Source organism: Gossypium arboreum, chromosome 5 (assembly GCF_025698485.1).
Source record: "Gossypium arboreum isolate Shixiya-1 chromosome 5, ASM2569848v2, whole genome shotgun sequence".
Taxonomy (NCBI): domain Eukaryota; kingdom Viridiplantae; phylum Streptophyta; class Magnoliopsida; order Malvales; family Malvaceae; genus Gossypium; species Gossypium arboreum.
This window is the reverse complement of record NC_069074.1, coordinates 21,953,330-21,981,088: the sequence shown is the minus strand read 5'-3', so window position 1 is coordinate 21,981,088 and position 27,759 is coordinate 21,953,330. Positions and strand designations below refer to the sequence as shown.

General features: G+C 33.5%; 2 protein-coding genes and 1 non-coding gene across 3 annotated transcripts; all 3 read right to left on the bottom strand.

Moving 5' to 3' along the window:
- Window positions 1–148: 148 nt before the first annotated feature.
- On the bottom strand, window positions 149–1,266 carry LOC108452069 (uncharacterized). The gene has a single exon (XM_017749805.2). The coding sequence runs from the start codon at window positions 944–946 to the stop codon at window positions 401–403; it is 546 nt and encodes a 181-aa protein (XP_017605294.1). The 5' UTR covers window positions 947–1,266; the 3' UTR covers window positions 149–400.
- LOC108451045 (beta-1,3-galactosyltransferase 7-like) lies at window positions 953–7,134 on the bottom strand. The gene is made up of 15 exons (XM_053028745.1): window positions 6,781–7,134; window positions 6,585–6,627; window positions 6,426–6,484; window positions 6,094–6,305; window positions 5,951–6,014; window positions 5,716–5,788; window positions 5,501–5,621; window positions 5,314–5,401; window positions 5,073–5,198; window positions 4,554–4,663; window positions 4,092–4,386; window positions 3,352–3,473; window positions 1,546–2,922; window positions 1,337–1,436; window positions 953–984 (listed from the first exon to the last, which is right to left on the bottom strand). The coding sequence occupies exons 1-11, from the start codon at window positions 6,870–6,872 to the stop codon at window positions 4,238–4,240; spliced, it is 1,137 nt and encodes a 378-aa protein (XP_052884705.1). The 5' UTR covers window positions 6,873–7,134; the 3' UTR covers window positions 953–984; window positions 1,337–1,436; window positions 1,546–2,922; window positions 3,352–3,473; window positions 4,092–4,237.
- Window positions 7,135–20,721: 13,587 nt separating this feature from the next.
- LOC128293526 (small nucleolar RNA R71) lies at window positions 20,722–20,828 on the bottom strand. The gene has a single exon (XR_008283707.1). It is a non-coding gene; the product is annotated as a small nucleolar RNA R71 (small nucleolar RNA).
- Window positions 20,829–27,759: the final 6,931 nt, after the last annotated feature.

Here is a 27,759-nt window from a genome sequence, read left to right as displayed (position 1 = left end):
TTATCTTATGACATGATCTGGTTAGTAGATATATAATATAATACAAGAAAAAATTACGTTTGTCATAAGTTTTAAACCCTTTATTTAGTTTAAAGTTCAACTGGAGCTTATCACAGATGTGAAATTTATTTGAAATAGACACTTGATCTAACACCACAATGCATACTCACTTGATTTCCACATTGACATAACAATCATCAAGAAAATATAATGATGGTGTTTCCATCAATAATTTTGAGAGATAAAAATTCCTAAATCTTTGATGAATAATTCATATACATCTCTTAACTAGCATCACCATAATTCGATGCCTCTCTTCAACACCACAATCATAAAAACATGGAAATTTTAAGAACAAATCATATACACGTATCTAACCTTGTAGTGTTCCCCCTAGTTATTAAACAGTGGTCGGTTCTCGACGTCTGTTAAGTTGAATCTGTTGAAGCTGTAAGCTTTCCAATGAAACCCCACGAGATCTCCTCTGCCAAAGAGTGCCTCCTTCTCCTTTATCACCTTGTTTCGGCACTCTCTTGATCACAGGCAAAGGGGGATCCATGTTTTCGATGTTGATTGAACGCGAACCACTGTTCTCTTTCCCACCATGTTCTACCAACCCTTGTTTTCTTTTGCCGGAAAACAACTTCTTGAGCTTGAAATACTTGATGCCATTATCATTGGTATTATTATTAGCATTGCAGCTGTTGTTGATCTTGGTGGTGATATCGAGTGCAGGGAAGCCAACAATCCTGTTGTTCCTCTTCACTTGTCCCATGCAACCGATCTTTGGAGACAAAGGGTCGTCATCCGATAACTTGTCTTTCCATTTGGGAAGCTTCATCACATCTTTATTAATGGATACCTTCGAACACAACATCGGCAAAAAGATGCTTCTCTTTGTATGATTCAAACGTAGATTCTGATGGCAATTATATCTATTTCCCATGCTGCGTTGGCCCCTCCTTTGCTTTTCTTTTAACAAATCTGAAAAGAAAACAAAGGAATAAAGGAAAGAAAGAGATTAGGAGTAAAGGAGGCAGATGAAGGCTTTTTCAAGGGGTACTATAAGTATAAAATATGCTTTTTATGTAAACAACGAGATCTGTCCAAAAATCGGATTATTCATATAATCAAATTGATTTGATTTCTTCAATCCAAGTCATGTCAAAGCATTAAATATAAGTATAAAACATATAAAATTAATACAAAATAATGTTATGTTTTAAATAATAAATTGAGTCGTTGGCCGGTCCAAGCACATGGAGAAGTCTAATTTAAAGAGTAGGATGGAGAAAGGATTAAATATAAGCAACTGTGTTAATTTTTATGTTAGTACCTGATCAGTGTCATCAATATTGCATTGCCAGAGATTGCCTAGAAAATCAAAGACATGCTTATCTGTCACTGTTGCCTCTTCTCTCTCCTTACCCTCCAACCTGTATACAATTATAAATAAAATACGGTCAAAATACCGAGAAAATTTTTGTCTAAATTTTAAATAAACTATTACTTGTTTTGTCATATCTATTTGGTTGTATCACTCACTTACTGGGAAAATCAGTTGCCTTCGTATTCTCCATCAAGTGATTGGAGCATGCCTTTCAGAGAAGATCTATGCATCTATTATTGAATCAAATTCCGGGTGCATTTAGCCTAAGATCTAAAAAGAAATATCAAGCAAATTCCAAGTTGTGGCCTCTTGATCGGATATTCACTTCCCCAAGGAAAAAAAGAAGAAATATCAGGCATAATACGATATTTTATTTGGACAAAATATCTATGGCATGACATAATGCACCATCTCTCAATCTTGGGGTTGGGATGATGATGCGTATGAAGGAACAAGAAAGCTACTCAATCCAAACAAAAACGTTTGAAAATAAATAAATCAATCCAATAATTCAATAATGATCAAGGTATCTACATGTTTAACCTGGCATGTCAATGTTGGTTTATGATCCAAAAGGTTGCCACATCTTACTTCAAAACAGAAGTTCCAAGTTTACAGCTTTCCTACCATTCGTAACGAACCACGATACTGTGTACGAGGATGAAGCAAAGAATTGTACCTATATGTGCTGAAATAAGGGCTTTGCCGAGTTGAACCCACAGTGTTACAGCAAAACTTGCATCTACAGGGCATTATGAATTTCCAAACCAAATCATTTCAAAGTTCAAATTAAGAACTTGGTCTTACATTGTCTTTTCATTTGCAGCTGCAGCAGTAGTCATTTGCTGCATAAAAGAGGGAAGAAAAAAGTCCTAGTGGCAAGGTTACCAGAACAATGAAAGGCCATGATATTCCAAAAAAATTAACATCAACCCAGTCAGCTATTGTTCAGAGGTGTCATCATGGTTGTCTCCTGGGGGTGCAACTGCCTCATCCTTGGGAAATTGGATACTGTATTTTCTTGTTTAGAGACTGAACTTGGGATATCATCCACCCTGTCAGTATCTTTTTGCAGTCCAATATTTAGTTCCATCACTCTATTATCTTCAGATTCCTTCACTGTTCCAACATGTTCTGGAGCTAGAGCTGGTGAACTGGAAGAAGGAATAGTTGCAGAAACGCTACCCAGTCCTTTCAAAAGCAAACATACTTGAAGACAAGTTGTTTATAGTTATTCAGGTCCTCAACATCATTGATTTTCAGGTCACTAAAATGAACAAACATATATGGGCACTCTCGAAACACTTTTCTTGTCTGATCCTCCTGCAGAAGCATGGTTGCCCCTTGATTCTCCAGCTTTGAGATTGATGGAACTTTAGTAATTGATGACAGATCTTCTCTACTTAAAGGTTTTATTTCAGAAGATTTGGTTCAGATCGCAAAGTTCTCTTTGTCTGGGTTCAATAACTTCTCAGTACAACAAAATATTAGCCATAACAACCTGCCGGAGCTGCGTACTGTCTCAAAGTAAGCTACATGATCAAATAGGTTTACTGTCATTAAGACTATCCTTCATCAGATATAGAGCTTATAGAACTGAAAATTAATAAGGCATCAAGCCCGCCAAAAGGGAATATATTATATAGCATGAAGCAAAATGGCTACATATATGCATCAATGGTCATGCTATTGTTTCTGTAAAATATCTAAAATCTAAATCAGAGTATGTTCAATAGAGCATAAAACAGATCAGTGGCCTTATGCGAAAAGATTGATGCAGCAATGTCTTTAATTTTACTGCATATAGCAAAAAGGAAATCACCAGAAACACAAATCCGACCACTTACCAGCCATGATGTCTCATTTTGAAAGGTCGGCTTAGTATCCAAATTGCTTAAAAATAATAAAAGCAAGTAATTTAGACCCAAATCCCATGATATATGCAAGTATCGATGGCTTACTTCACCAGCACTGTGGAGGTCCTCCTCTGAGCATCCTCCCCAAAGCGGATGAGCTCGAACAGCAGCTTCCATGTTGGTGAAGAACTCCTGCGCGGGATGAGGAGCATTGTTGGAGAACAAAACTACGAAGATGCAATATAGCGACGGTTAAAAACCCAGAAATGATTTTCTAGAATTAAACATCCCGATCCTTCTCATAGTGAAATTAAGTTCTGTTTGGCAACGGATTTACAAACAGAAGAGCTTGCGTGTCGAGAATTTTACTTGAATTCGAAGCAATAAACAATTAAAATCTAGTTCCTCCAAAATTTTGAATTTTAGCAGCCTCATTACCAAAAAGAAATTGTTGATTATTACCAAATAAACAATCATTAATCAATTCTGGTTAAGCACAAATCACGTTCTATCTTAAGCTCTTATATACACTTAAACATGAGAACTATAATGAAAAGAAAAAAGTAAATAATTGAAGATAGAGGGAAGATTTAACGAAATCAGTAGAGGAAGGCTGGCGCATTACGCTCTAGAAAATCTTGCAATCTTAAGAAAACGTCGGGATTATCCATTTCGGCTTATAGCCAACAGATTATTTGACAATTTTCTGGGCTTAGACTGAATATAGCTTGTAATTTGAGTTGAGTATTATACTTTTGAGAACCAATTAAAATTCCGCTCATTCTTGAATGAATATAATTTCTATGAGAAAAAAAAAACAAAATTTTGTGTGTATAAATACATACTATCTAACAACTCAACGCCGCCTTTTTTTTGTTTTCCATTTCTGAAAGTAAACGGTCGAGGATATGCATTGAAAGCAGAAGTTTCCTCCACCATTGATCAACCACGAAACCCCCCTTCCTCCCCCAAAAGAAAACCTTATATCGGTTTAAAATAAGGCACTCCAAACTACAGCATCCCCTTCCCCGCACCTTTGATGAACGATTTTGATCTTCTCCACTGATCTGCAGATTCCACTGCAACTCCAATCAAATGATGCGGCACACGCATTACCTGCTTTTGCCTTCAGCTCACAATCTGCACCATGCATTTCCAAAACAGAATCTCCATTAAGCAAACACTAATTTACCCACCTCATTCTAATTTAGAATGCCTATGGTTATGGTTTGCGTGCGTTTCACATGAATCCATCCTTGTTTCGACCTTCCTTTGATTAAACTACTTGTGTTCTTGAAGAACTTTACCTGGTGGAGTACCACAGCACATGCTCTTAATATTCAAGTGCTGAACCTCAAGGCCGATAAACCATGAACCGAGGGACACATCTTCATTAGCATACTTGTGCAATATATGCCTGCAATTCAGTCAGAATCACCCTGAATGTTATTAACCATGCCTATCTTTTTAAGGCAGAATATTATCAGTGCCGAGGATCAAAGGTGCAAAGTCACTACATCAAAACAAAATGCAAATTCAACAGTCTGAGACTGCCATTTAGCTCTACGATATAAAATATAACAGAATTTATGCAGGGTAATAACCGATCTTCAATGTTTTGATGACATGCTTTAAGTAAAAAGAAACTGCTACATGATCTAACTGGTAAAAAACAAAAAGAAAACCAAGGGGAAGGAAGGGGATGAAGGTGACACTGCCAAATGCACACACATACAAGGGCTATAAAGATGAAACCAAGATCCTCAATTAGGCAAAGCCAAAAAAAAAAAAAAAAGTGACTTTCATATAAAAATAGATGATCTCACTGGTTTGCGGCAACGTAGTTTGCGAGATCCTTTGAAATTGCATATATCTGACCAGTTGCATGTCGAAAGTACTTGTTCCCCTCTTCTCCGAATTTCCAGTACTCCGGTTCATGGTACTTGACAGACCTTAACGACATAGAGGAATTCAAGAAAAGGTATATAACAAACTTTGCAGGACAAAACAAAGCAAATTGGAGAGTAGTATTATCATTGAAAAAAAAAAAATACCAGAACTAATTACTTTTTAGAAAGAACCGGTCCGGATTTCATGCACCCTATATAGGCCATGGGCTTGGAACGGTAACGGCCAAGAAGTGCAGCTAGCTTACCTATCAGAAAAAAATATGCATAAACAAATTCACTAATGAAACAATCAAAAGCTTTTGTTAAGTTCTATATGTTTCTAACATTAGAGATGGCAAACCCACCAAGATTAACATGGACATCATCGTCCACCTTGACGTAGAACTCGGCATCCCAATTTGCAACTGCAGTACAAATATAAGTTTTTGTTTTTGCAGATAATTCATGATATCCTTCAACATGCTCCTGTATTAGAAGGTTGGTAACAGTTTAAAGGTATGAAATGGGGATAATATGTCAGTAAGAGTTTTCGACATTATCACGGGAAGACTTGTCTAACCAGTCTAAGGAAGTCCTTATGTTGAGCATCCTCTGAATCAATGGCTCTATCTAAAATGCTGTCGGATGTTGCACTGGAGTTAATAAATGCAGATATAAACGTACGTCAGTTTGAATTTCATACTGAAGCAAGTACATTTCTCCCATTTTCATCCCACTTTAAACATTACCATTCACGCTCAAGATTTGATCTCCATATGCATGCACTTGAAAAAGGAACTGAAAAATGATTTTACCTATGGCCGATTATGAAACGGATAATAATCCCCTTTTCACGCTCCAACCGAACAAGCTTTTCCCCTGCTCAAACATAAACATAAGAATTCATTTCGGATAATGAAATACAAAGAAGAAACGAATCAAATGCTCTATAAAAGACCTTGTGGCATCCAAGTTTCTCTGATGGAATCACGCCGTCTCCTACTACTAAAAGCAGTGTTAATCCCAATGACCATGAATGCTTTCTTCCTCGGCGAGTCGATACCAGCCAAGGTCGAGACAGCACCGGTGGCATCCGAGTTCTTCATTTTCTGAGAACTACCTGGGGGAGCTAACTTAATCTGGAGCATTGCAAATGACTTGTCTAGAGATCTAGTTAGGCCCTCATCAAAAATAAAAAATTGCAAAGAAATTAATAGTGAAAAGTGAAGACTTCCCAAAGCAAAAACATGAACTTTAGCTAAAAGAATAAGAACCAAGTTTCGCACTCACTCAATTGCTTCGTGGGTTTTCAAAACTTCACCCTTCTCATCATTATCTGTTGCAGGCTTCTGCAAAACACAATAAAGCTTTGTTTTTAAGAGAAAAAGTTGAAGAAAACCAAAAACTAAAGTTAAAAAAACTGTCATTGTGAACATAATAGGAACATACTTTCTTTGTGTCACAATCGTTGAATATAGTTGGAATCCATAGCCTGTAACCAAAATCCAATAATATAAATAAATAAATAACTCCACCCCAACAATCAAAGACCCAAACCCAAAAAAAGAGAAAAGAAAAAGCAAAAGGAAAGGCATTGACACCATTTCATAAATTAATAAAAGAAAGAACAAACAGAAAGGGAGACCTGTTAGAGAAGACAGTTCCGAGGATGAAGAAGGAGATGCAGAGAAATGGGATCCATTTAAGGGAGATTTTCGTCGAACTACGTTGCTTCATGGGCGAGAGAAGAGGAGGAGCGAAGCGGAGGTGGAGATTGTGAACAAAGAGTATTGGAATTGTTGTGGTAATTTTGGATGAAACATTAGGCGCGCAGGAGCGGGAGCGACGAAATAACAGAAAATGAGAACAGTTAGGCAACAAAGGAATTGCCGCATTAAATGTTTGGAGTTTTTCTGTCCTGATTTGGGATCGCTCTCACGCCCTCGCCACTTATGCCGCATGTCATGTCGTGACTCGTACCATGAACCAAATACCCTATACGGCCGGTTTGGTTACCCGACTTGGCTCTTTTATTTTGGATCAAATTCTAATTTTGATACCTCTTCTAATGTAATCCTTTTATTTTTACAATCTCATTGATTAATTAATTCAAATAATTAATACAATTAATTGATTTAGTTAAAGGGAAAAAATCAGCATAAAGTTTACTACAAGTCTTCTATCATATCAAAATTTGTTTTAATCCTCTATTATTCAAAATAATATTTTAACTTATGTACATTTGAAAAATTAACATTTTAGTTCTTACATTCTAATTTTATTGTTAATGGAATAACATGGCTTAACAATGGTTAACTTGGCATTAAGTTAATTTTTCAATAAAATTTAAAAAATTTATTGATCTAAAAATAGATAGAATGATGTGGTTTAATGGTGACTAATGTGAACCAAACTAAAAATAATTTAAACCAATAATTATGAAAAAAATTGAAAACAATTTTGGGTAAAAGCAAATTCAGTTTCTTATCTCTTCTCATTTTAAAATTATTTTTAACTTTTTAATTTAATTTAATATTTAACTTAATATCACAGTCAATCATCATTAAACATGTCATTCTATTAACATTAAAGTTAAATCTGCAAGAGCTAGAATGTTAGCTTTTCAAATATATAAGAATTAAAATATTCCTTTTAATAGTAGGGTATTCAAATGAACTTTATAATATGGTACAGTACTTGTAGTAAACTTTAACCTAAAAAGCTAACATCTCCATTTTAATCAAAATAATTACTAATGTAATTATTTGAATTAACTAATAATATTATAAAAATATATGATCAAAGTGTAAAAATTAAATATAAATTTGAACCTTGTAAAAGGACAAATACCAAAATTTGACCTTTATATTATTGTACGCTAATATATTAAAAAACCCTTAAATAAGCCCTCACATATGAGAACCTTTTTTTTATTAATGAAAACTCTTGACTTTAATTGAAATATTAATATTTCTAAGAAGATAAATCTCAAAATTATATATTATTTTTAGTTAAATGTGTAATATTATACATTAATTATAATTTTATATAATTTTATAAATGAGATTTTGATTTGATTTGATTTAATTTTTATGGAATTATTAAAATAATTATTCATATAACACTATTTTACATTTACATATTGCATATACAAATAATTATATTTATACAATATAAAAAGAAAGTGTTGTATTTATTTCTTTAAATGTGTATAGTTGATTCACAATCAAAGTTTCATATGTATAATTACACAAAACTAAAGTTAATATACTAAATTACACATTAAATCAAAGTTCACGATAATTCTAAGATTTGTCCCCATTTAAAACCACTTAACCTTGTATGTTAACGTGGAAATAACCTGCCAAAGTAACATGGATAAAATTTTAGAATTTTATATTTTAATGATCTAGTGAGTAAATATTATTTAATAATATATACAAGTCTATCGTAAAGTTATATTGAATTTTGATCTGATAAATTTGTTAATTAGACATTAGTTAAAGTACAAGTGGTTCGACCTTAAAGTCAGTGATTTTGGAAAATAAGGTGTCAGGATCTCGTTTTAGTAAACTTAGCTCGTAAATATATAAATATTTACGGAGATGTTATATAGATGAATTGAATTTTGATCTGAAAATTTTAGTGATTGGATGGTTAATTAAGGTATAAGGACTAAATTGTAAAAATAGTAAAAAAATTAATCACTATTAAATCTTAATAGCTAAATGGGTCAAATGGTATTATTGAATGGATTTAAATAGTAATTGGACCATAATAAGTTCGCTTGGACGGTTAGTGCATGAATTTGGTTTGGTTTTATTAATTTTCTTTTAATTAAAATTAATGAATTGTAAAATAAAACTTAGATGGAAAGAGAATTTTCATTCTCATCTTCCTCCACAGAATATAAACCATTGAAGAGGGCAGAAAAAGCTTCAAAATTCCTTCAAGAATCGTCCATTGCATTTAGGGTATTAAATGTCCATTTTTCGTAAATTGTATTTTTTTAGATCATTATAACTCAATTTAGCTAAAACATATCTCTGTTTTTAAAAGCGTTAAAGTTTGTAAAAGTTGTCATTAATGATTTTGAAATTTTTGGTGTTAATATCTTAGTTTATAAGTTTGGAAATGAAAGGTACTAGTTTGTAAAAGAAAATTTATAGTTTTGATTATAAGGACTAAAATGAAATTACGTCAAATTTGTTATATTTTTTTGTAAATATTGTTTCTTTAGGATTATTCAAGGGTGAAATTGAAAAAGGATTGAAAATTTGAGTTTAAATGTGAAAGATATGATAGTTTCGGTTTTAAGATCTAAATTGAATACAATGCAAAATTTTAGGGTAATTGTGAAAACTGAAAGTAAAAGGTAATATACATGAAATAAGATGTTATAGGGTATTTAGAATTGATAAATTAAAATGAATTACCGTATAGATCGAGATTCGGATCAATCGATAGGAAATCGAGAAAAAGGGAAAATGCAGATTAGTCTTGGACTTTTCGCTCATTGTAGATTTTGTCTGATAAGTTCATATGAAATTTACTTTATTAATTTATGATATGTATATGTTTGTATTTTATTTTCTTCTTTTAGTTTGGATTGTTGAGTTTGTATTTTATTTTCTTCTTTTAGTTTGGATTGTTGAGTATAATGTTTTTGGCAGCTAAAAGACTAAATTGAAATATATGAAATATATGCTAAATACGTATAGATATGCAAAATAGACTAGATGTGAAATTATTATATGAACGAATTATATGTACAGGATGATGCTATAATGTTTAAAAGGTATATGGATTGTTATTTGAAATATGAAAAATGTATACAGTTACAAAAATAGAAATGATAGAAATTCGATAACAAGCCGTATGAATTTAGTAAACTATTGAGATGCAAATGGCATGCTATTAAATTCCCAAAAATGAAAAAGTGCATTATGATTAGACCTGTTCATGGGTTAGGTTACCCGTCTAAACTCGAAGGTCCACCTGAAATTTTAGAAGATTTGGGCAAAAAAATTAGGCCCGTTTAAAATATGAGACGGACTCGAGCTTGAACATTTAAGGCCCGAGTTTGGCCCCACCCAACCCATTTTTAAGTTTATAATACTTTATATTATGTTATTCTTATATATAATGTAATTTAGAACACATTAAAAAAATAAACTTATACAAAATATATAATACTACTTTAATATAAACATTAAAATAATGTTAAGATGACTATATAAAACTTTCAATAAATAAAATATATAAAATTTTATTAAATATTAAAATAATATAATATAAATAATTTTTTAAATATTTAAAAAATAATATGGACAGGCATAAAATGGGCTTGGGTTAGTCTTTTGTAAATATGGATGGATTTGGACAAAATTTTAGGCCCATGTTTCGAGTCTAGCCACACTTATTAGGTAAGCATAAAGTATGTTAATATTATGCTTAGACCTGACCCGACCCATGAGCACATTTAATTATGATCAGGGGTCATTCGATGGCTTGAGATCTTGCATATGTTGCAGATTCTTTAAAGCTAGTGTTAGCAACATTGATATGAAGCTAGTGTTAGTAGCCCAAGTATATCAGTCTATATGAATAAATGGGTGTTGTAATTAGGAATTAATTTGATGGCTTCAGATCCAACATATGTTGTGAATTCTTTAAAGCTAGTGTTAGCAACATCGAACCAAGCTAGTGTTAGCAACCTTGATCTGAAGCTAAAGTTAGCGGCTCAAGTATATCAGTCTGTATGAATAAATGGGTGTTGTGATCAGGAATTAACTTGATGGCTTGAGATCCAACATATGTTGCAGATTCTCTAAAGCTAGTGTTAGCAACATCAAACCAAGCTAGTGTTAGCAATCTTGATCCGAAATTAGTGGTAGCAGGCCAAATACATCTATATATGTAAGTAAATCAATTCCGTGCAATTGAGTTTAATTTACTGTAGCCTTCGAGCGAAGGACAGAAAAGGAAATGACATTATGTGGTTGTAAATGATTGAAAGATTGGCATGAATGGAATTATACATGTTACGGTTAAAGTGTGATTGAATTGGTATATGCTATATGACAATCTGTTATGATCTGTATGGGTATGTTATAAGTTCATGGTAAGTAATGTACTAATCTCCAAATATTTGTTAATGTACATGTAAAAGTAACAGGATGTCAAAGGATTTTCGTGCTTAGTTTCAATATGTTTTAAATTGCTTAAATTATCTGAATGTCAAGGTAAGCTAAACAATTTCATATGAGCTTACTAAACTTATGAAATATTTGCCCTATTTTGTTTCTTGTTTCAGTTGTAGTCATTTTGCGGAATGCGTTGATCGAATTATCTCGGAGCTCACACTATCCAATTTTCAACTCGGTAATCCTTTATTTGTTCTGGGCTCGGTTTTGTGGCATGTATATAGAAGTTGTATTGTATTTATATATGAGTTTATTTTTAATGCATTATGAAATTGAACTTTAAATGATGTTTGAATCTTGGATGTTTATGTGTTATGCATATAAGTGTGCATTATGGCATGTAACTAGTTATAATTGAAGTGATGGAAATGTATAAGTTTAAATGTGAAAAATTGAATACTAAATAAGACAAGTTGGCATAATTGTTGAACTATATGTATGGTTTGGTATTAAAGGCACATTTGATGGTGGAATGTTTGAACGCGAATTGAGTTAGGTTTGTAAATTATTGATTGAGAAAGTGATTGGTTAGTGTTAAAATGGTATGCCGGTTGGGTTTTATGCAGGTTTACTTGTATGCCTTGTGTAATTAGTAGGCGTTGATGTAGTTTGGTATGAAATAGGCACCAAATGACATATATTTGTACCACACAGTTATGTTTTATATATGAGTTGATGACATGACCATGTGTCTATTAAAAAATAAAAAGAATTGAAGCACATGGTTCTCGATTGTCACATGGGCTGGCCACACGTACCGTGTGAATATTGTAGATTTGGTCAGTTAGTTTTTCACACGGTCTCAGTTTGTTACATGATCGTGTGACTTTTGATGAAATTTTACATTTTGGTCTATATGACTTCAAAAAGTTACACAACATATTGAACTAATTAAAATATTTATATTTTTTATTGTTCATTGTTTATAACTGTTCTGTTTTATACTGTAGCATCTTGTAACAAATTCAAGACATAATAATTTCAATCCAACAAACTAAAATTTCAATATCATTACTCAACCAACATTAACAAAAAAAAAAAACTAAAACATACATAACATAGAAACAACAACCCTAAGCCCTAAACCTACCTAATATTTCTAGCCATATAATCAGTCCACATAGTTTGTGCAATTTTATCTCTCTTAGCAGACCATTCTCTTACTTATTTTCTTTCTTCTCGCTCTGTAAGAGTTGATATTATCAAATTAGACTCAGGCTCCTCGTATAATCCTTGATTAAGTAAATTACTAGGATCAACTCCCATTATATGATTATGAATGATACAACAAGCCAAAACTATATCTACTTGAGTTTGAAAATTCCAAAATGGTTCAGCATCTAATACACGAAACCGTTTCTTCAAAATCCCAAAAACACGTTCAATAGTGATTCATAATGATGAATGTCGAAGATTAAAGAATTTTTTTGCATTTTCAGCCCCTTGAGCACTAAACTCTTTTAAATGATATCGAACACCACAATATGGGGTAATATATCCATTTCGGACGCCATATCCAGCATCAGCAAAATAATATTTACCTACAATTTTACAAAACATAATTATACTAATAAATTATGAGCTTACTAGAACTATTTGATATTGAATGATAATTATTACCTTCCGGAATTCTTAATCCTCTTGGGCGTGAAAGTGCATCACTTAAAATACGAGAGTCATGTGCACTACCTTCCCAACCAGCTAGAACATAGGAAAACTTCAAATTAAATGTAATGGCAGCCAATACATTTTGTGTCGTCCCCCCTTTACGGCTACGAAATCTTCTTTGAATGCTAAGTGGAACGGATGCACGAACATGAGTTCCATCTATTGCCCCAATACAATCTTTAAAATAAGGATAAAACCTTGGATTGTTTCTAATTTCACTAGGAGTTGACTCATCAGGTAATCTAATAACTAGTTTATACAATTTCAAAAAAGCTCTCAATACAACCCTAAAGTAACGGTGAATTGTCTCAGTTGATCTATAATATCTAGATCTAATCACTCGAAACCTTACATTATGACCAATTATATGTAAAAATATAACTACTTGCTCCATAATATTCACAGATTTAGTTGATTGTAACAAATTATTCCTACTAAGAATATCACACAAATTAAAAAAGGCAATCGGTCTCATCCTTATCACATTAATACAATGTTGGTCACCACTATATAAAATACTATTAATATAATTTTCTCTTTCATAATCTCGATTCACACGAGAGTGAGAAGCAATTTCTTTTCTAGTTTTTAATTTTTTAATCCAAAGAACCCCAAAAGCTAAAACTGAAGCCACGACTCCGACAATTGCATTTTGATCTTGACTACGATCCATCTACACAAAATAATGCCACACAAATATTTGATCACTACAAAAAAGATGCAAGTTGTTCATAAGATCACATATATGAATAAAGTTACCATGACTAAAGTGCATACATACATATATGAAAACTGATATTTGATACACTAGTAGCTCATGAAGATATCTGATATTCATTTATAATTTTTAATAAAACAACGATATAAGTATTTGCACTGACCGGGAAAGTTCAACATGTTTTCCATGCACTTCTCTTTTGCTTCCTTTTATTATTATTATTTATTTGTCTTTTTCAATATTAATTGATTCATTTATAGCGGTGATATTATATTATGTAAGGATTAATGATTATTGAAATATATATTATAAGGCATTGTTTAATAGTAAGTAAAATCATGTGGATTTTTAATAAACACCCTATAGAAACATAAACAATCATATTATTATTATTATCATAACGATACGTTAACTAACCTTAAAAGAGTGTGGTAAGTGTAATTTGCTACGAACACATTTACTATTACTTAAAGTAATCATCTTTATATATTCTTTATTGCAATAACATTTTATATGATACATTGCTTTTAGTGTAATTAATGGTTATTAATATTCATTTTGTCACTCTATATTTTTAATTATTTTTATATATACACAAATTGAACATTTCCTTTTGGCTGCTAAAGTTTTAATCCTAGAGGGAGATGTCCATGCATTATCTATTCTTTTCTTAGAAAAAAAAAAGAAATCATATACCATCACTTATTTATGATTGAACAAAAAATCATAATCTTTTGGATCTTATTATACCCATCATGAACATGCAATTAAAATAAACCCTTCAACATTCTTTATATATTCTTTCAAATATATTCTTTCAAGGAGTTGATTATCAGCATAATCATGACCCTCCAACTTAATAAAAGCAATATTTGTAATCCTACCAAAATAACAACTATTTCTAAAAGTATCAAAACCCCCCAAAATAGTTCTCATACTAAGCTTGAGATGATGTTAAAACTAAAATCGATCTGACTAATGTATGCTGCTGTTTCAAAAACAAGCCCTTCAGTTGTTTCATATTTTGCTTCTCATGGTCATTCTTCAGCTGCAAAAGATCACTCCTCAACTGATCAATCTTTTTTGCTTGATCCGTCAAGGTTTGGTTCATGGAAGCATTAGTCACTTTTAAGGATTGATTCTTTTTCTTTAGTGATTCGTCTTCTCCAGTAAGGCTCTCCAAATTTGATTTCATTAGCTCTTTGGGTAACTGTTTCCAAAGGAAAAAGACTTGTCACTCAAGACTCTACTACCCATCGATTGGAACAAAATTTTTATGTACATTGGGAATTCTGCTCTTAAATCTTCCTTTATAATTTCCCACTAACATCTCTAAACTCTAATGCTTCTTCATTGACGCACTTTGGAAAGAAAACAAGTTCTTGTTTAGTAATGCTTCAAGCTATCAAAATGTAACGGCCTAATTTTCAGTGGTGTCGGAAATGGTGATTTGAGATCACTAAATCCGACAAATAAGATTGAACAAGATAGTAATTTAATATTTATGAGTCAAGTAAGAATTTAGAAGAATTCGTGAAATAGTGAAATTAGTGAATTAAAAGAATTTATTAGGCCAAACGGGACAAAAACGAGGTATCGAGACCTCGAATTTGAAAATCAAGCTATAAATATTTTTATAAATATTTATGAAGTTTCATTTAGCTAGTATTAAAGTTTGGTTGAGAAATTTTAACGATTAGGTAGTCAATTAAATAAAAAGGACTAAATTGTAATAAAAATAAATTTTGCTAAAAGGATTAAATAGCTCAAGTGTTAAAAGAAGGAAGATTTAAAGGGAAATTAAGCCTAAAAGTGAATAGGCTGGACGGCAAAGGCAAGAAAATCAGCAGAAAAATAAGGGAAATAAGGGCAGAATTGGAAATTTTACAACTTTAACATATAAAATAAGAATAAAATTGAAGAATCTAGAGATCTCTTCATATTTTATCAGCTAAAACGCCATAGAAGGTCTGGAGAAAGCTGGTTTTTCATATTTTACATCAAGTGAGTTTAATTCTTGCTTTTTCTTGATAATTTTTATGTTTTTATGACTTTTACAATTAGGTCCACTTATAGAATTCATTAGTTTTTGATTTTATGGGTGAAATTGGAAGTTACCCTGGATGGATAAGGGAAGTTTATGATGAATTATTATGAAATTTAAGTTCTAATTTTATATTAAGGTGGTTTTATTAAGTGATTTTGATAGGAAATGATATTTAGGACCTAATTGTGAAAAAGTTGTGAATTGAAGGTTTCTGTTGAAATTCAGAATATAAAAGGTTTTGAAATAGTTTATAATGATAAAATAAAGTGTTAATTGAGAAAAATTAGTTCAATTGATGGGTGAATTGAGCGGGACTACATTGTGAAAACTGTAAATTTTGGGGTAAAAGTGTAATTTCAAAATTTGAACAGCATAAATTGTGAAGTGAAATAGAATTGAAATGGATGCTAATGAAGGAATGATTTTATAATTATAGATCAAGAAAACGAACTGAATCGTGGAAAGGAGAAAATTCAAGAATAGTCCCTAAATTTCTACGACTTTTGCAAATTAGGCCAAGTAAGTTCATATGGCAAAGTTCAATGTTTTGTTATGAAAATCTTATGATTGTTAAAGTATTTTATTGTTGATGAATACTATCAATTTGCATTAACTAATAAATAATGTGTAACTAAAAGTACAAATTAGTAGGAACAATGGATTTGAGTGTTTCTATTCGTGACCTCGATGAATTGACGAAAAATATGTGATAAGTGCGCCGTTTAAGACCATAGCTGGGCTATGGCATCGGTGCAATGTGATAATGTGACTCAGATAAGACCATAGTGGGCTATGGCATCGGTATAATGTGATAATGTGATTCCGTATAAGACCATGTCAGGATATGGCTTGGTATGATATGTGAACCATGTAAGACCATGGCAAGGCTATGGCTTCGTGTGTGATGCGTAACAATGTGAAAGTCCATAGTTTAGTATGGCAATGTGATAATGAAGCACTCAATTCCTTATTGTTCCCTAATTTGACAATGAAGTAAATGAGAAATGGGCCTAAGGGAGTTAAATTGTGAGTAGCCATATGGAAATTATTCCAATGAGTTATTAATGAAATTGTGATTTGGAGGATGAAATAGTTAAACTAATAGATATATGATTGTGTACAATATTTGATATGATTTGTGTTTTTATGCCTATGAGCTTACTGAGCTTCAATAAGCTTACTTGTGTGTGTTTGATAATTTCTTTTGTAGATTGAATTAAAGAGAAGTTGGTAGATTGGATCAACACAACAGGGCACACTATTCAGATCAATTCCGGTAGTTTTTCTTTTATGTTTAAAGATTTATATGGCATGTATAGAGTTTGAATGAATTGAAGTAAAGATGTTATAAATTAGTTAACAATATTTGTACTAAAACAGTTTTTGGTAAGTAGCAGTAGTTTGACTTTGAAAAATCACTAAAAATAGTAGAAATAGAATTAAATAATGAATAAGTTATGGAATCGAATCTTGATGAGTCTATTTTCATATGGAAGAAGCGAAACAGGTATATGAACTATATTTTATGAGATGTTTAAATTTTTGTGAAACAGGGCCAGAGCAATTTCTGGATCCCCTGTTCTGACTTTGGAAATTCACCATAAATTTTACAAAGATAATTAGAAGTCATAGTTTATATGTACAGATTCCTTATTGAGTCTAGTTTTATTAGAGACAAACGGCATAGTCATTGAAGCTCTGTACAGAGAGATATCTGATTCGTAATACACAAAGGTCAGAGTAGTCAAACCCTGAAACAGGGGAGATTTTAACTAATAAACTGTACTAATTGGCTTGACCAAAAATTCTAGAAAAAATTTTTTAAGTAGATATACGAGTATAAATTCAGGGAAAATTTACGGATTTGGATTTTGAGTTTTATAACTCGAGATATGAATTATTTAGCAACTATGACGCAGTTGGACAGCTTGTCTGAAAAGTATGATATAAATTATCTGAATTTGGTTAAGTGCTCAAATAAGTTTAGTAGTGCCTTGTGCTCGACTCCGGCAACGGTCTCGGGTAAGGGATGTTACACAAAAAGTACTTTTTGATGGTCAAATCATTGCTAAAATGATTTTAGTAACCAAAGCTTTTCGACAAAATACTTTTTGAACTAAACAAGGAAAATGCACTTTGATGGTTTTGCTGTTAGAAAATATGATTTTGAAAAAGAAAAATGCAAAAAAAACTCATTTGTCTCGCCTATCTTCTAAGATCATGTTTTTAAAATTGACATTTTAACTTTTCAAAGTAGTAGTTAACAGCAATGCTAAAAGATTAAAATTCCCAAACCATAATTTTTCAAAGCAACATTTTCCAAATGCACTTTTTTTTCAGACCAAACTTTTTACAACTGCAGCCATGATGCTAAACTAAGCAACAATAAAGGTTGGACTAAAATGATAGATATATTATGCAAGATTTGATTTTGCAATGACAAAAGCCAAAACTCAAAGAAATCAACTAGAATATTTACATGTTTGATTTAATTCACTTACTAATTACTTTTTTTTCTTATTTTAATAAAACAACACTTTCAAATTCGCGAACAAGTCATTAGACCTGCTTATTTGCAGCTGAAGAACGACCATGAGAAACAAAATATTCTTTTGGAAGCTTATCAAGCTTGAACCTTTCAAAAAAAACAAAAACCAACAGTTTCCTTTATTTTCTTTCACATTCTCAGCAACTAAACAGAAAACTACTATGTTAAATCAAAAACCAAGAGAAAAGAGATGGTTGGGAACCTAGAGATGAAAACAAAGAAGTAGAAACAGATGAAGAAGAAACAGAGAGTGAACGAGTAAGTAATGAAGAGATTCTAGCATTCCCAATAGATGGAACAAATTATGTTTATTTTGTTTAAATGATAAACCATAATTTATACATATTTTTATCTCATGCTTAACACATTTATGGATGGTTTCTCCTTAGAATTGGTGAATTTGATGCTCCTAATCCTTTAATTTCATATTTTATATTTAGGTGAGCATAGGAGAGTAAAAAGAGCGAGAAACGGGCCGAAAACAGAGAAAATGGGCCCACTCGGGAAATCAATACGACCTAGACTTTCTCATACGGACGTGTCCCATGGCCGTGTCCCTTTGGCAGGTTTGAAGCACGAGTTACACGAGTGGATCACACGCCTGTGCCCATTTAATAGCCTTGACCACGGCTTTAAGTAATCACACACGGACGTGTCACACTGGCGTGTCCCTACCGAGCCCAAGTTTAGTCCAATTCGAAAAAGGCCAATTTTGAGGGCTCTTAGGCATTCCAAAGCCTATTTAAACACCTGAAGACACATTTAGAAGGGGGAGGCAGAGTAGGAAGCAAGGAATTACTTAAGGGAAGTCGATTGATCCTTCTCAAAAGCCGGATTCATCATTAAGACTGTAGATCTCGCTTCAAGTTCCTTCAAGAGTTTTGGGTTTTCTTATGTTTTGTTATCTTTATGCTTTTGAGATGTTTGCTTTCATAAGTATGAACTAAACCTCCTTAAATACCTAAGGGGAATGAAACCTAAGAAAGATCTTGTTATTATTATCTGAATTGTATGATAAATATTTGACTTGTTCTTAATTATGTGTTCTTAATTCTTGTTTTGATATTCCAATATATTGATTCAAGTTAAGCTCTTATTCAGAGGAGGAATAGACCCTGCCTAAGAGTAAATTTGTCATAATTAAGCGGAGTTGATTGTATGCCTAGAGATAGGGTGATAAGATTTTGCCGGATTAGGGTGAAACCTAATAAAGGAATCCATAGATCGAGTTAATGCAATTCTAGGATGTTAATTAGAAAGAGATTTCAATTATTCAACCTAGGGTTAGACGTTGTTAGTCTCGAGAAAGATAATAATATAACTTAGGATTTCTATGAATCAAGTCAAATGAATAAATCGTCTGATTCAGAGTTAAATAACAAGTGAAGTCTAGGTGGATTTTTTCTTAGGTATTGTCTCAATCAATCGAATTTTCCCAAAAGTATTTTCCCAAGTTTTCTTTCTGTGCATTCTTAGTTAGTAATTAGTTTAGATAACCAAACCTCTTAATTTTTAGGCTAGATAATAAAAAAGAAGTAAATACTAGTACTCATAGTTCATTTGGGTTTGACAATCCGGTCTTGCTAAACTATACTACTGTTCGATAGGTACACTTGTCTTAATCATGATAATAAGTTAGTCTCAGGAACGAGTCATTTATAAATCTTTAAAACCTGTTACGAATATCACGCAACCAAGTTTTTGGCATTGTTGCCGAGGAACTAGGATATTAGGAATACTCGATTTTTATTACTTTAGCCATTTTACTTTTATTGCAATTTAAGTTTTTACTTTCTTTTCTAATTATTCATTCATTTTCTTCTGACAGATTTTTCTAGTTTACGGCCAGAACCACTACATTTTGACAGTGAGATCGATCGCACAGTTTGCAAAAACCGAAGAGAAATAAGGCGAAGCTTACGATACATAGAGGAAGAGCAAGAGGACAATACTTCAACCACAACCAAGGAGATGACTGAAAACCAAGAACATCCGCTACCTCCTACGATTGCTGTTAATCAGAATCCTACTCTGCGCATTATGTATGATTATGCTAAACCTTCTTTAACAGGAACTGAATCGAGCATAGTTAGACCTGCTGTAGCCGCAAATACTTTTGAACTGAAACCTAACACAATTCAAATGATACAGCAGTTTGTTCAGTTTGATGGTTTGCAGGACGAGGATCCCAATGCTCACTTGGCAAACTTTTTGGAACTATGTGATACATTTAAAATTATTGGCGTTTCTAATGACGCCATTTGCCTTCGGTTATTCCCCTTTTCATTGAAAAACAAAGCTAAACAGTGGTTGAACTCATTGCCACGGGGTCAATCACTACTTGGGAACAAATGACCGAAAAGTTTTTATTAAAATATTTTCCGCCAGTTAAAACGGCTAAATTACGTAATGATATCTCTTCTTTTGTATAAATAGATTTAGAAACACTCTACAATGCATGGGAGAGATACAAAGACCTCTTGAGAAGATGCCCTCACCATGGGTTACCACTCTGGCTACAATTTCAAACCTTTCATAATGGCCTGAATCATTCGACTCGACAAATGGTTGACGCAGCTACTGGCAGAACCATCAATAATAAGACAGATGAAGACTCCTATGAATTTATAGAGGAGATGTCACTGAATAACTATTAATGGCAAGTCATGAGGACAAAGCCAATGAAAATAACCGGCGTTTATAACATCAATATGGTCACCATGCTCTCTATTCAGGTAGAACTCTTGAATAAGAAAATTGATGGTTTCCTTAGTTTTTCATAGGTTCACCCAGTAATGCAGTGCGAAGCGAGCGAAGGTGGATCAAGCAGTTCAGAATACCCACCTTATGGCCACAACGTGGAGAACGAACAGTTAAATTACATGGGTAACAATCCTTGATCTCAAAACAATCCTTATAGCAATACTTACAATGCAGGTTGGAAGAACCACCCAAATTTTGCATGGGGAGGCCAAGGGAATCAGAGACCACCATCTCCAGGCTTTCAACAACCACCTTACCAACAAGAGAAAAAGCCGAACCTTGAGAAGAAGCTAACAAAATTCATCTCAGTGTCAGAAACTCATTTTTAGAATACCGAGACAGCACTCAAAAATCAACAAGCATCAATCCAGAGGCTTGAAACTCAGATTGGACAGCTCGCCAAGTTGATTTCTGAACGACCACAAGGCAGCCTGCCAAGCAACACTGAATCTAACCCAAGGGAGTAACTCAACGCGATTGCCATTCAAGATTAGGAAGGGCTAGTTGCAGAACTAAGGCCAAAAATGGTAGTAAGTAAAGGTAAAGATGAGGTAGGCCAAAATAAGGCAAAGCCAGTAATTACAGAATATAAACCTCGTGTGCCATACCCCAATGTGATAAAGAAAGACCGCTCAAACAAACAATTTGGTAAATTCCTTAAACTTTTAAAGAAACTACATATTAACTTACCGTTTATTGAAGCCCTTTCGTAGATGTCAAACGCAGTCAAGTTTTTAAAGGAGCTTCTAGCAAATAAACGGAAGTTAGATGAAGCATCACATGTAGAGCTAGATGCGGTCTGCTCAGCCATTCTATAGAATAAGCGGTCCAACAAACTAAAAGATCCAGAGAATTTTACAATTCCTTGTTTAATTGGTAGCTTAGATGTTAATAATGCGTTGGTTGATTTAGGGGCTAGTATCAATGTTATGCCTTACAAATTGTTTAAGCAACTAGGTTTAGGGAAACCTAAACAAACTAGGATGAGCATTCAATTAGCAGATAAAACTATCAGATTTCCTAGGGGTATTATTGAAGATGTACTCGTTAAAATCGATAAATTTATATTCCCAGTTGATTTCATTGTTCTAGACATAGAGGAGGATAACAACGTCCATTTAATTTTAGGAAGACCCTTTTTAGCAACTACCGGAACAATTATTGACGTTGGCACAGATGAACTCACACTTCGTGTAGGAGATGAAACAATCACCCTTCAAACCCGTAATTCGAATAACACATCAATAATTGAAGGTGACTTTACAAATCATTCGGCTAAAACTAACCATATGGTGTAACCTTCTTTGCAGGAAATAGGTTCAAAGAACATACATAAGCCAAGCAACAACAAAGAACCCATCCATGAAGAACGAAGGTTACAAATCGAGGAGCTAGATGAATGGCGGATACATAAACCGAGAAAACACGATAAACCAAAACCACGCCATGATAAGCTTAATTCTTCCGAAAATCAACTTCAAGTTCGAGACAAAGTACTACTAGATACAGCAAATCCTCGAATCACCACTCTGAACCGAATGAAAAAACCTCTCTTACGATAATTAGCATTTTTCCATACGATATGGTCGAGTTAAATCACCTCAAATTTGGCACGTTTAAGGTAAATAGTACTCGTCTTAAACCTTATGTTGATAAAATTGATAGCAGGGATGAGGAGTGTAAACTCCTTGATCCACCATGATCATATACCAGAGAGGTAAGTCGAGCTTAGACTATAAATAAGCGCTTCTCGGGAGGCAACCCGAGCACTAATAGTATTAATTTATTTAAATTTTAGTTTTTAACATCTAACGTACTAACCAAATCATAGAACGCAGGCTTTCTAAAACCCACACGGCCAGGCACCCGAGTGTGCCTTAGGCTGTGTGAAAACAGGGCAAAATTTTTCCAACACGGGAAGCGATAAATTGCTGCGGCCGTGCGACATAGCCGTGGGTGAACCTTTCAAAACAACACTGGCGTGAGACACGCCCGTGCCTCGAAACCGTGGGTGAACCTGTCAAATTAGCATGAACATGCCGCACGCCCGTGCCCAGCACCCGTGAGTGAACCTGCCAAACTAACACGGGCGTGGACCTTCATACAAGGGCGTGGAAGAAGCGAACGAAGCGACATATGGCCATGTGACAGGGTCGTGTGCACCCACATGCCCAAGGAACACAGGCGTGGGCCGAATGTCAGGCGTGCTCAAATTCAAAAAAATACGAAACACGCGGGTAAAAATTAGAGCACACGGGCGTGCCCCATGGCCGTATATCCCAAAATCTATATAAACCCCTCACTATTCATCATATCCCTCCCCAAAAATTTCTAACCCTAGCCGCTGCAACTTCACACGCCTTCCTCCCACGCTCGTGCGCCGCCTACAACACCAATTTCGACGCCCCAAGTCATTCTTTTTGCGTTTGTTTACTCTTTTCCCTCTATTTTCTCTAAATATGTTGCTTATTTTATAATCTCTCTGCTCTATTGAACTATTTTGAAAGAATATTCATAGTTAGAATATTAAAACACTCATGCTTGTTTATAAAAATTTTGTCATTTTAGTTACTCCATTATGCTCTACTTTTTCATTTTTCCTAGTTTCATGAAATTTATGCTTCCCACATGCATTCATTCATATTCTTGTTACATTATTCCCATAATACTATAACTTGATATATTTAGTAGTTTTGTTTACTTCATCCACTACGTAAGTCTCATGAAATTTCCTATTTAGTTTTGTGCTTCTGTGCTATTTTTGGAACGTATTGGCTAAACTTTAATTTTTCAACGCAGGTATAATGTCATCATCACGTGGTAAGAAGACTTTTGTTCCCGCCTCGAAGAAGCGAAAATGAGCAGCATTATCCTCGAGTCCTACCACAGAGATTAGGCACCCGTTCTTCTAGGTTCCTCCGGGACCCTAAGAGGAATTATATCAAATATTACGGGCCCGACCCCTAGGTGTAGGCCGCTGCATTGACTGGGTCGTACTCGAACAGATTCAATTGGCTGACGCTGTCCGAGCCCTCCTAATAACTGACCCGTGGGGGCTCTTCTTTGAGATCGTCAAGCCAACGTATCTCGAGTTTACATTGGAGCTCTGCTCGACGTTCCATCTTCAGACCGTCATGACCAACTTCGACGATCCTGGAACGGTCTAGTTCCGCCTTGGTGGTCTAGTACGCCAGTTGAGCGTACCGAAGTCCGGGATTGCACTAGGGCTATACACAGAGGAGTTCATGGACGACAATGAACTCAACACCCTCCACCGCCACATCCACTACTCCCCCTCAAAATGTTGGAGGAACTTCGTCCCTACCTTGGCCACCTACGAGCCCAGTCGCTCCAAGGCATCGGCTCTCCCTCCATCCTTGTGGTATCTACATGCCATCTTGGCTCACACTCTGATAGAGAGACGAGAGAGCACTGGCGTCATCACCACCCACGACGCCTATTTCTTATGGAGTATGGTGAATGGGCACGTCATCGACCTCGCCTACTTTATTGCCTTGGCCATTCGCCACCAGATGGAGTGACATAGGAGATGGGTCATCTCTATTGGGCCCTATGTGACTCGACTGGCTCGGCACTTCGGGCTCTTCAACACAGCAGCCCTGTAACGCCCCCAACCCGAATCCGTCAGCGGAATAGAGTTACAGAGCATTACCGGAGTTACCGATTTATTTATCAGATATTTTATTTCATCTAACGTTCATATTTGGAACCAATTAAAATCAAACATATTGTCCCTTAACGTACTTATTTTTCTTGATATGTTGTACTTGAATTTATTACTCGTCTTAATTTAATTAATTTCCTTGTATTAACGTATCAAAGATAATCGCCTAATTGCAAGTCACGATAAATATCATTCTCTTGCCATTTCTTCATAAACATAAATCAGGTAATTCATTAAATCAATATTTCATGCATTTAAAAATACAATTCAAGTTACACTAACTTACCTCGTTACTTGTTCATGTTTATAATTTCATTAATCTGATATCTTTTCTTTTCCACATTCAAGTCTCGTATTCTCGAGTCATCCAGATCTTTATAAAGAAATTTGATCGTCGTTTTCATTTATTTCATGTTCTAATACATTAAATTGATGCTCTAAACAAAATTACCATTTTACCCCTAAACTTTTTAATTAATGACGATTTCATCCTTAAGCTAAAAAAATAAAATTCTTACAATTTAATCCTTATTTCCAGCCGTTATTCTCAAAAAAATTGATAACAACCTATGAATTCTATAAAATATTAGAATTTTCCATAATTTCAACAATTTTCAATTTAATCCTTAAAACATGTTTTTCCCCAATCTTGAGCTAAATTAATAATTTCATTCAATTTTATAATTTTAAATAATAAAATGATCCATTTCATGCAAATTGGTCATTTCTAATATTTTTACAAAATTATCTATAAAGTTTTACTTTTATTCAATTTAGTCCCTGAGCCTAAAACATGCAAATTAGCCATGCTAGATGAGTATTCATACATATTTTCCTCCTCCTCCTCCTCCTCCTCTCCATTCCACATCCTCAATTTATATAACATGCTTCAAATAACAATATCAATAATTTCACTATTTACTTATATGTATATTCAAAACTGTCCATTTGCGTCATAGTCACTAAATTATTTATATCTTGAACTACAGAACTTGAAATTAAGATCTAATAATTTTCCATGAAACTAGACTTATGTATCGTCTTACCATAAAATTTTTAGAATTTTTGGTTTAGCCAATAAGTACAGTTTATTCTTTAAAGTCACCCTTATTCTGCTGTCTGACAATTCTGACCCTTCTTAACTAAAAGTTAATTATCTCATTGTACAGAATTCAAATGATGTTTCCGTTATCTCTCTTGAAAATAGACTCATTCAGAATTCTAATCATATAAATTTAAGCAAATAATTATTTTTCTAAAATTTTTTATGATTTTCCAAAGTCAGAATAGAGGAACCCGAAATCATTCTGACCTTATCTAACAAAATTTACTATATCTCACAATTTACAATTTTATTTCTTAGACCGTTTATTTTATAAGAAACTAAACTCAATAAGATTTAATTTCATATTTTATTTAACCTATAATTTGGTTCCCAACATTTTTGGTGATTTTTCAAATTTAGACTATTGTTGCTGTCTAAAACTATTTTAGTGCAAGGTATTATTTACCATGTTTATAACACCCTTATTTTCTTTCTCTACACTATTTTTCATTACTTTCTCTTATTTTCTCTTCACTAACATGACAAAGAACATAAGACCATATATAAGAAAACTCTGAATCAACATCAATTCCATGCTTTTTCAACAATATTAAACTTAAAAATATATTGAAATCTTGATGTTCTTACCTTTTCTTATTGACTTCAATCTTTAACTTGATTTTTCTCTCTCCTCCAGCTTCTATTTCTTGAATCCAATTTGATATTCTTGCTCCCCATCATCTCCTTGCTATCTTTCTCTCTTGATGGCTATGGAAATTCTTTCAATTTTTAGGTGAAAATAATGAATTTTTGGTGGAAGGACTAAATTGTAAAGAAAGAAAATTTCTTTTCTTCTTCCTCTCTCACGTTGGTTTGCATGGGAAAGAAAAGATGATGATTCTTCATCTTTCTTTCCTTATGTATACTAAATAAAATAATAAAATAATAATAAAATATCATTTAAAAATCAATTTAAAGTATTAATAAACTAATATTTATTTATTTATTTTATCTAAAATATCTCCAACATCATCATTGTCTCTAGATTTCTCTCTCTTCCAATTGACCATTTTGCCCTTAGTGATCTTTTAAAATTCTATTCTTGAGTTATCACTTAATTTGTTAAATTACAATTTAGTCCCTCATAATTCTTCACCTATTCAATTTGGTTCTAATTCATCAATTTTCCTTGGTTTCTAGATCATTCAACCCTTAAAATATTCGCACTATTAGTCCTTAAACTTTTCATATTTACACTTTAATCCCTCAAATTTTCAGTATTTACTCTTAGGCCACAAAACTTTTCTCACTTTTACAATTTAGTCCTTCTTTAATCAATATGTCATAATATACTTCCCAGTGACATAACTCAATTTTTCCTCTTCTTATCACTTTATTTCCTTATTTTACTATTTTAAGGATAATATCTTACTGTAGAAATTTTCAGGGTGTTACAAGCCCAATCATTCTCCCTCACTCTAATCGGCCAAATGTCCCCACAGGGCATCTCGAGCATGCTAAGTATGAGGATGATCGAGAAATGACGTGGCATATACCCTTCTCAATACTGCCTCGCCCAGTCCACCGATGAGGAGGACCAGAGGATATTACTGATGATGTCCCTCCACGTTACAAGGATCCACCGACTCAGCCACCACCTTCTCATCGTCCAGTTCATGCGGTAGCTTCATACGTTGACATCTCTGAGCGCCTTACTTGATTCGAGTAGCAGTGTTTTCGGCGCTTCGAAAACATTGATGCTACTCTACAGCAGATTTGTTAGCAATTCCACATCTCATTGCCACCCCCACCTCGCGAACCATCTAGCGATGAAGATGTTTAAAAACTTTTATTTATTATTTTCTGTTATTCCTTTTATTTTATTTTAAGACTACTTTTTATTTTTCTTTAAGCTTATTTTTATTAGGTTTTATAATTATTATT

What these genes read in the sequence shown, in the direction of transcription:
- LOC108452069 (XM_017749805.2), bottom strand. Translation starts at nt 946, where the DNA reads ATGGGAAATAGATATAATTGCCATCAGAATCTACGTTTGAATCATACA.
- LOC108451045 (XM_053028745.1), bottom strand. Translation starts at nt 6,872, where the DNA reads ATGAAGCAACGTAGTTCGACGAAAATCTCCCTTAAATGGATCCCATTT. An exon ending in CGTTTCATAATCGGCCATAG is followed by an intron (nt 5,789 to 5,950) that starts GTAAAATCATTT and finishes TATTAACTCCAG; the next exon opens with TGCAACATCCGACAGCATTT. An exon ending in GGACCGGTTCTTTCTAAAAA is followed by an intron (nt 5,199 to 5,313) that starts GTAATTAGTTCT and finishes TATGTCGTTAAG; the next exon opens with GTCTGTCAAGTACCATGAAC.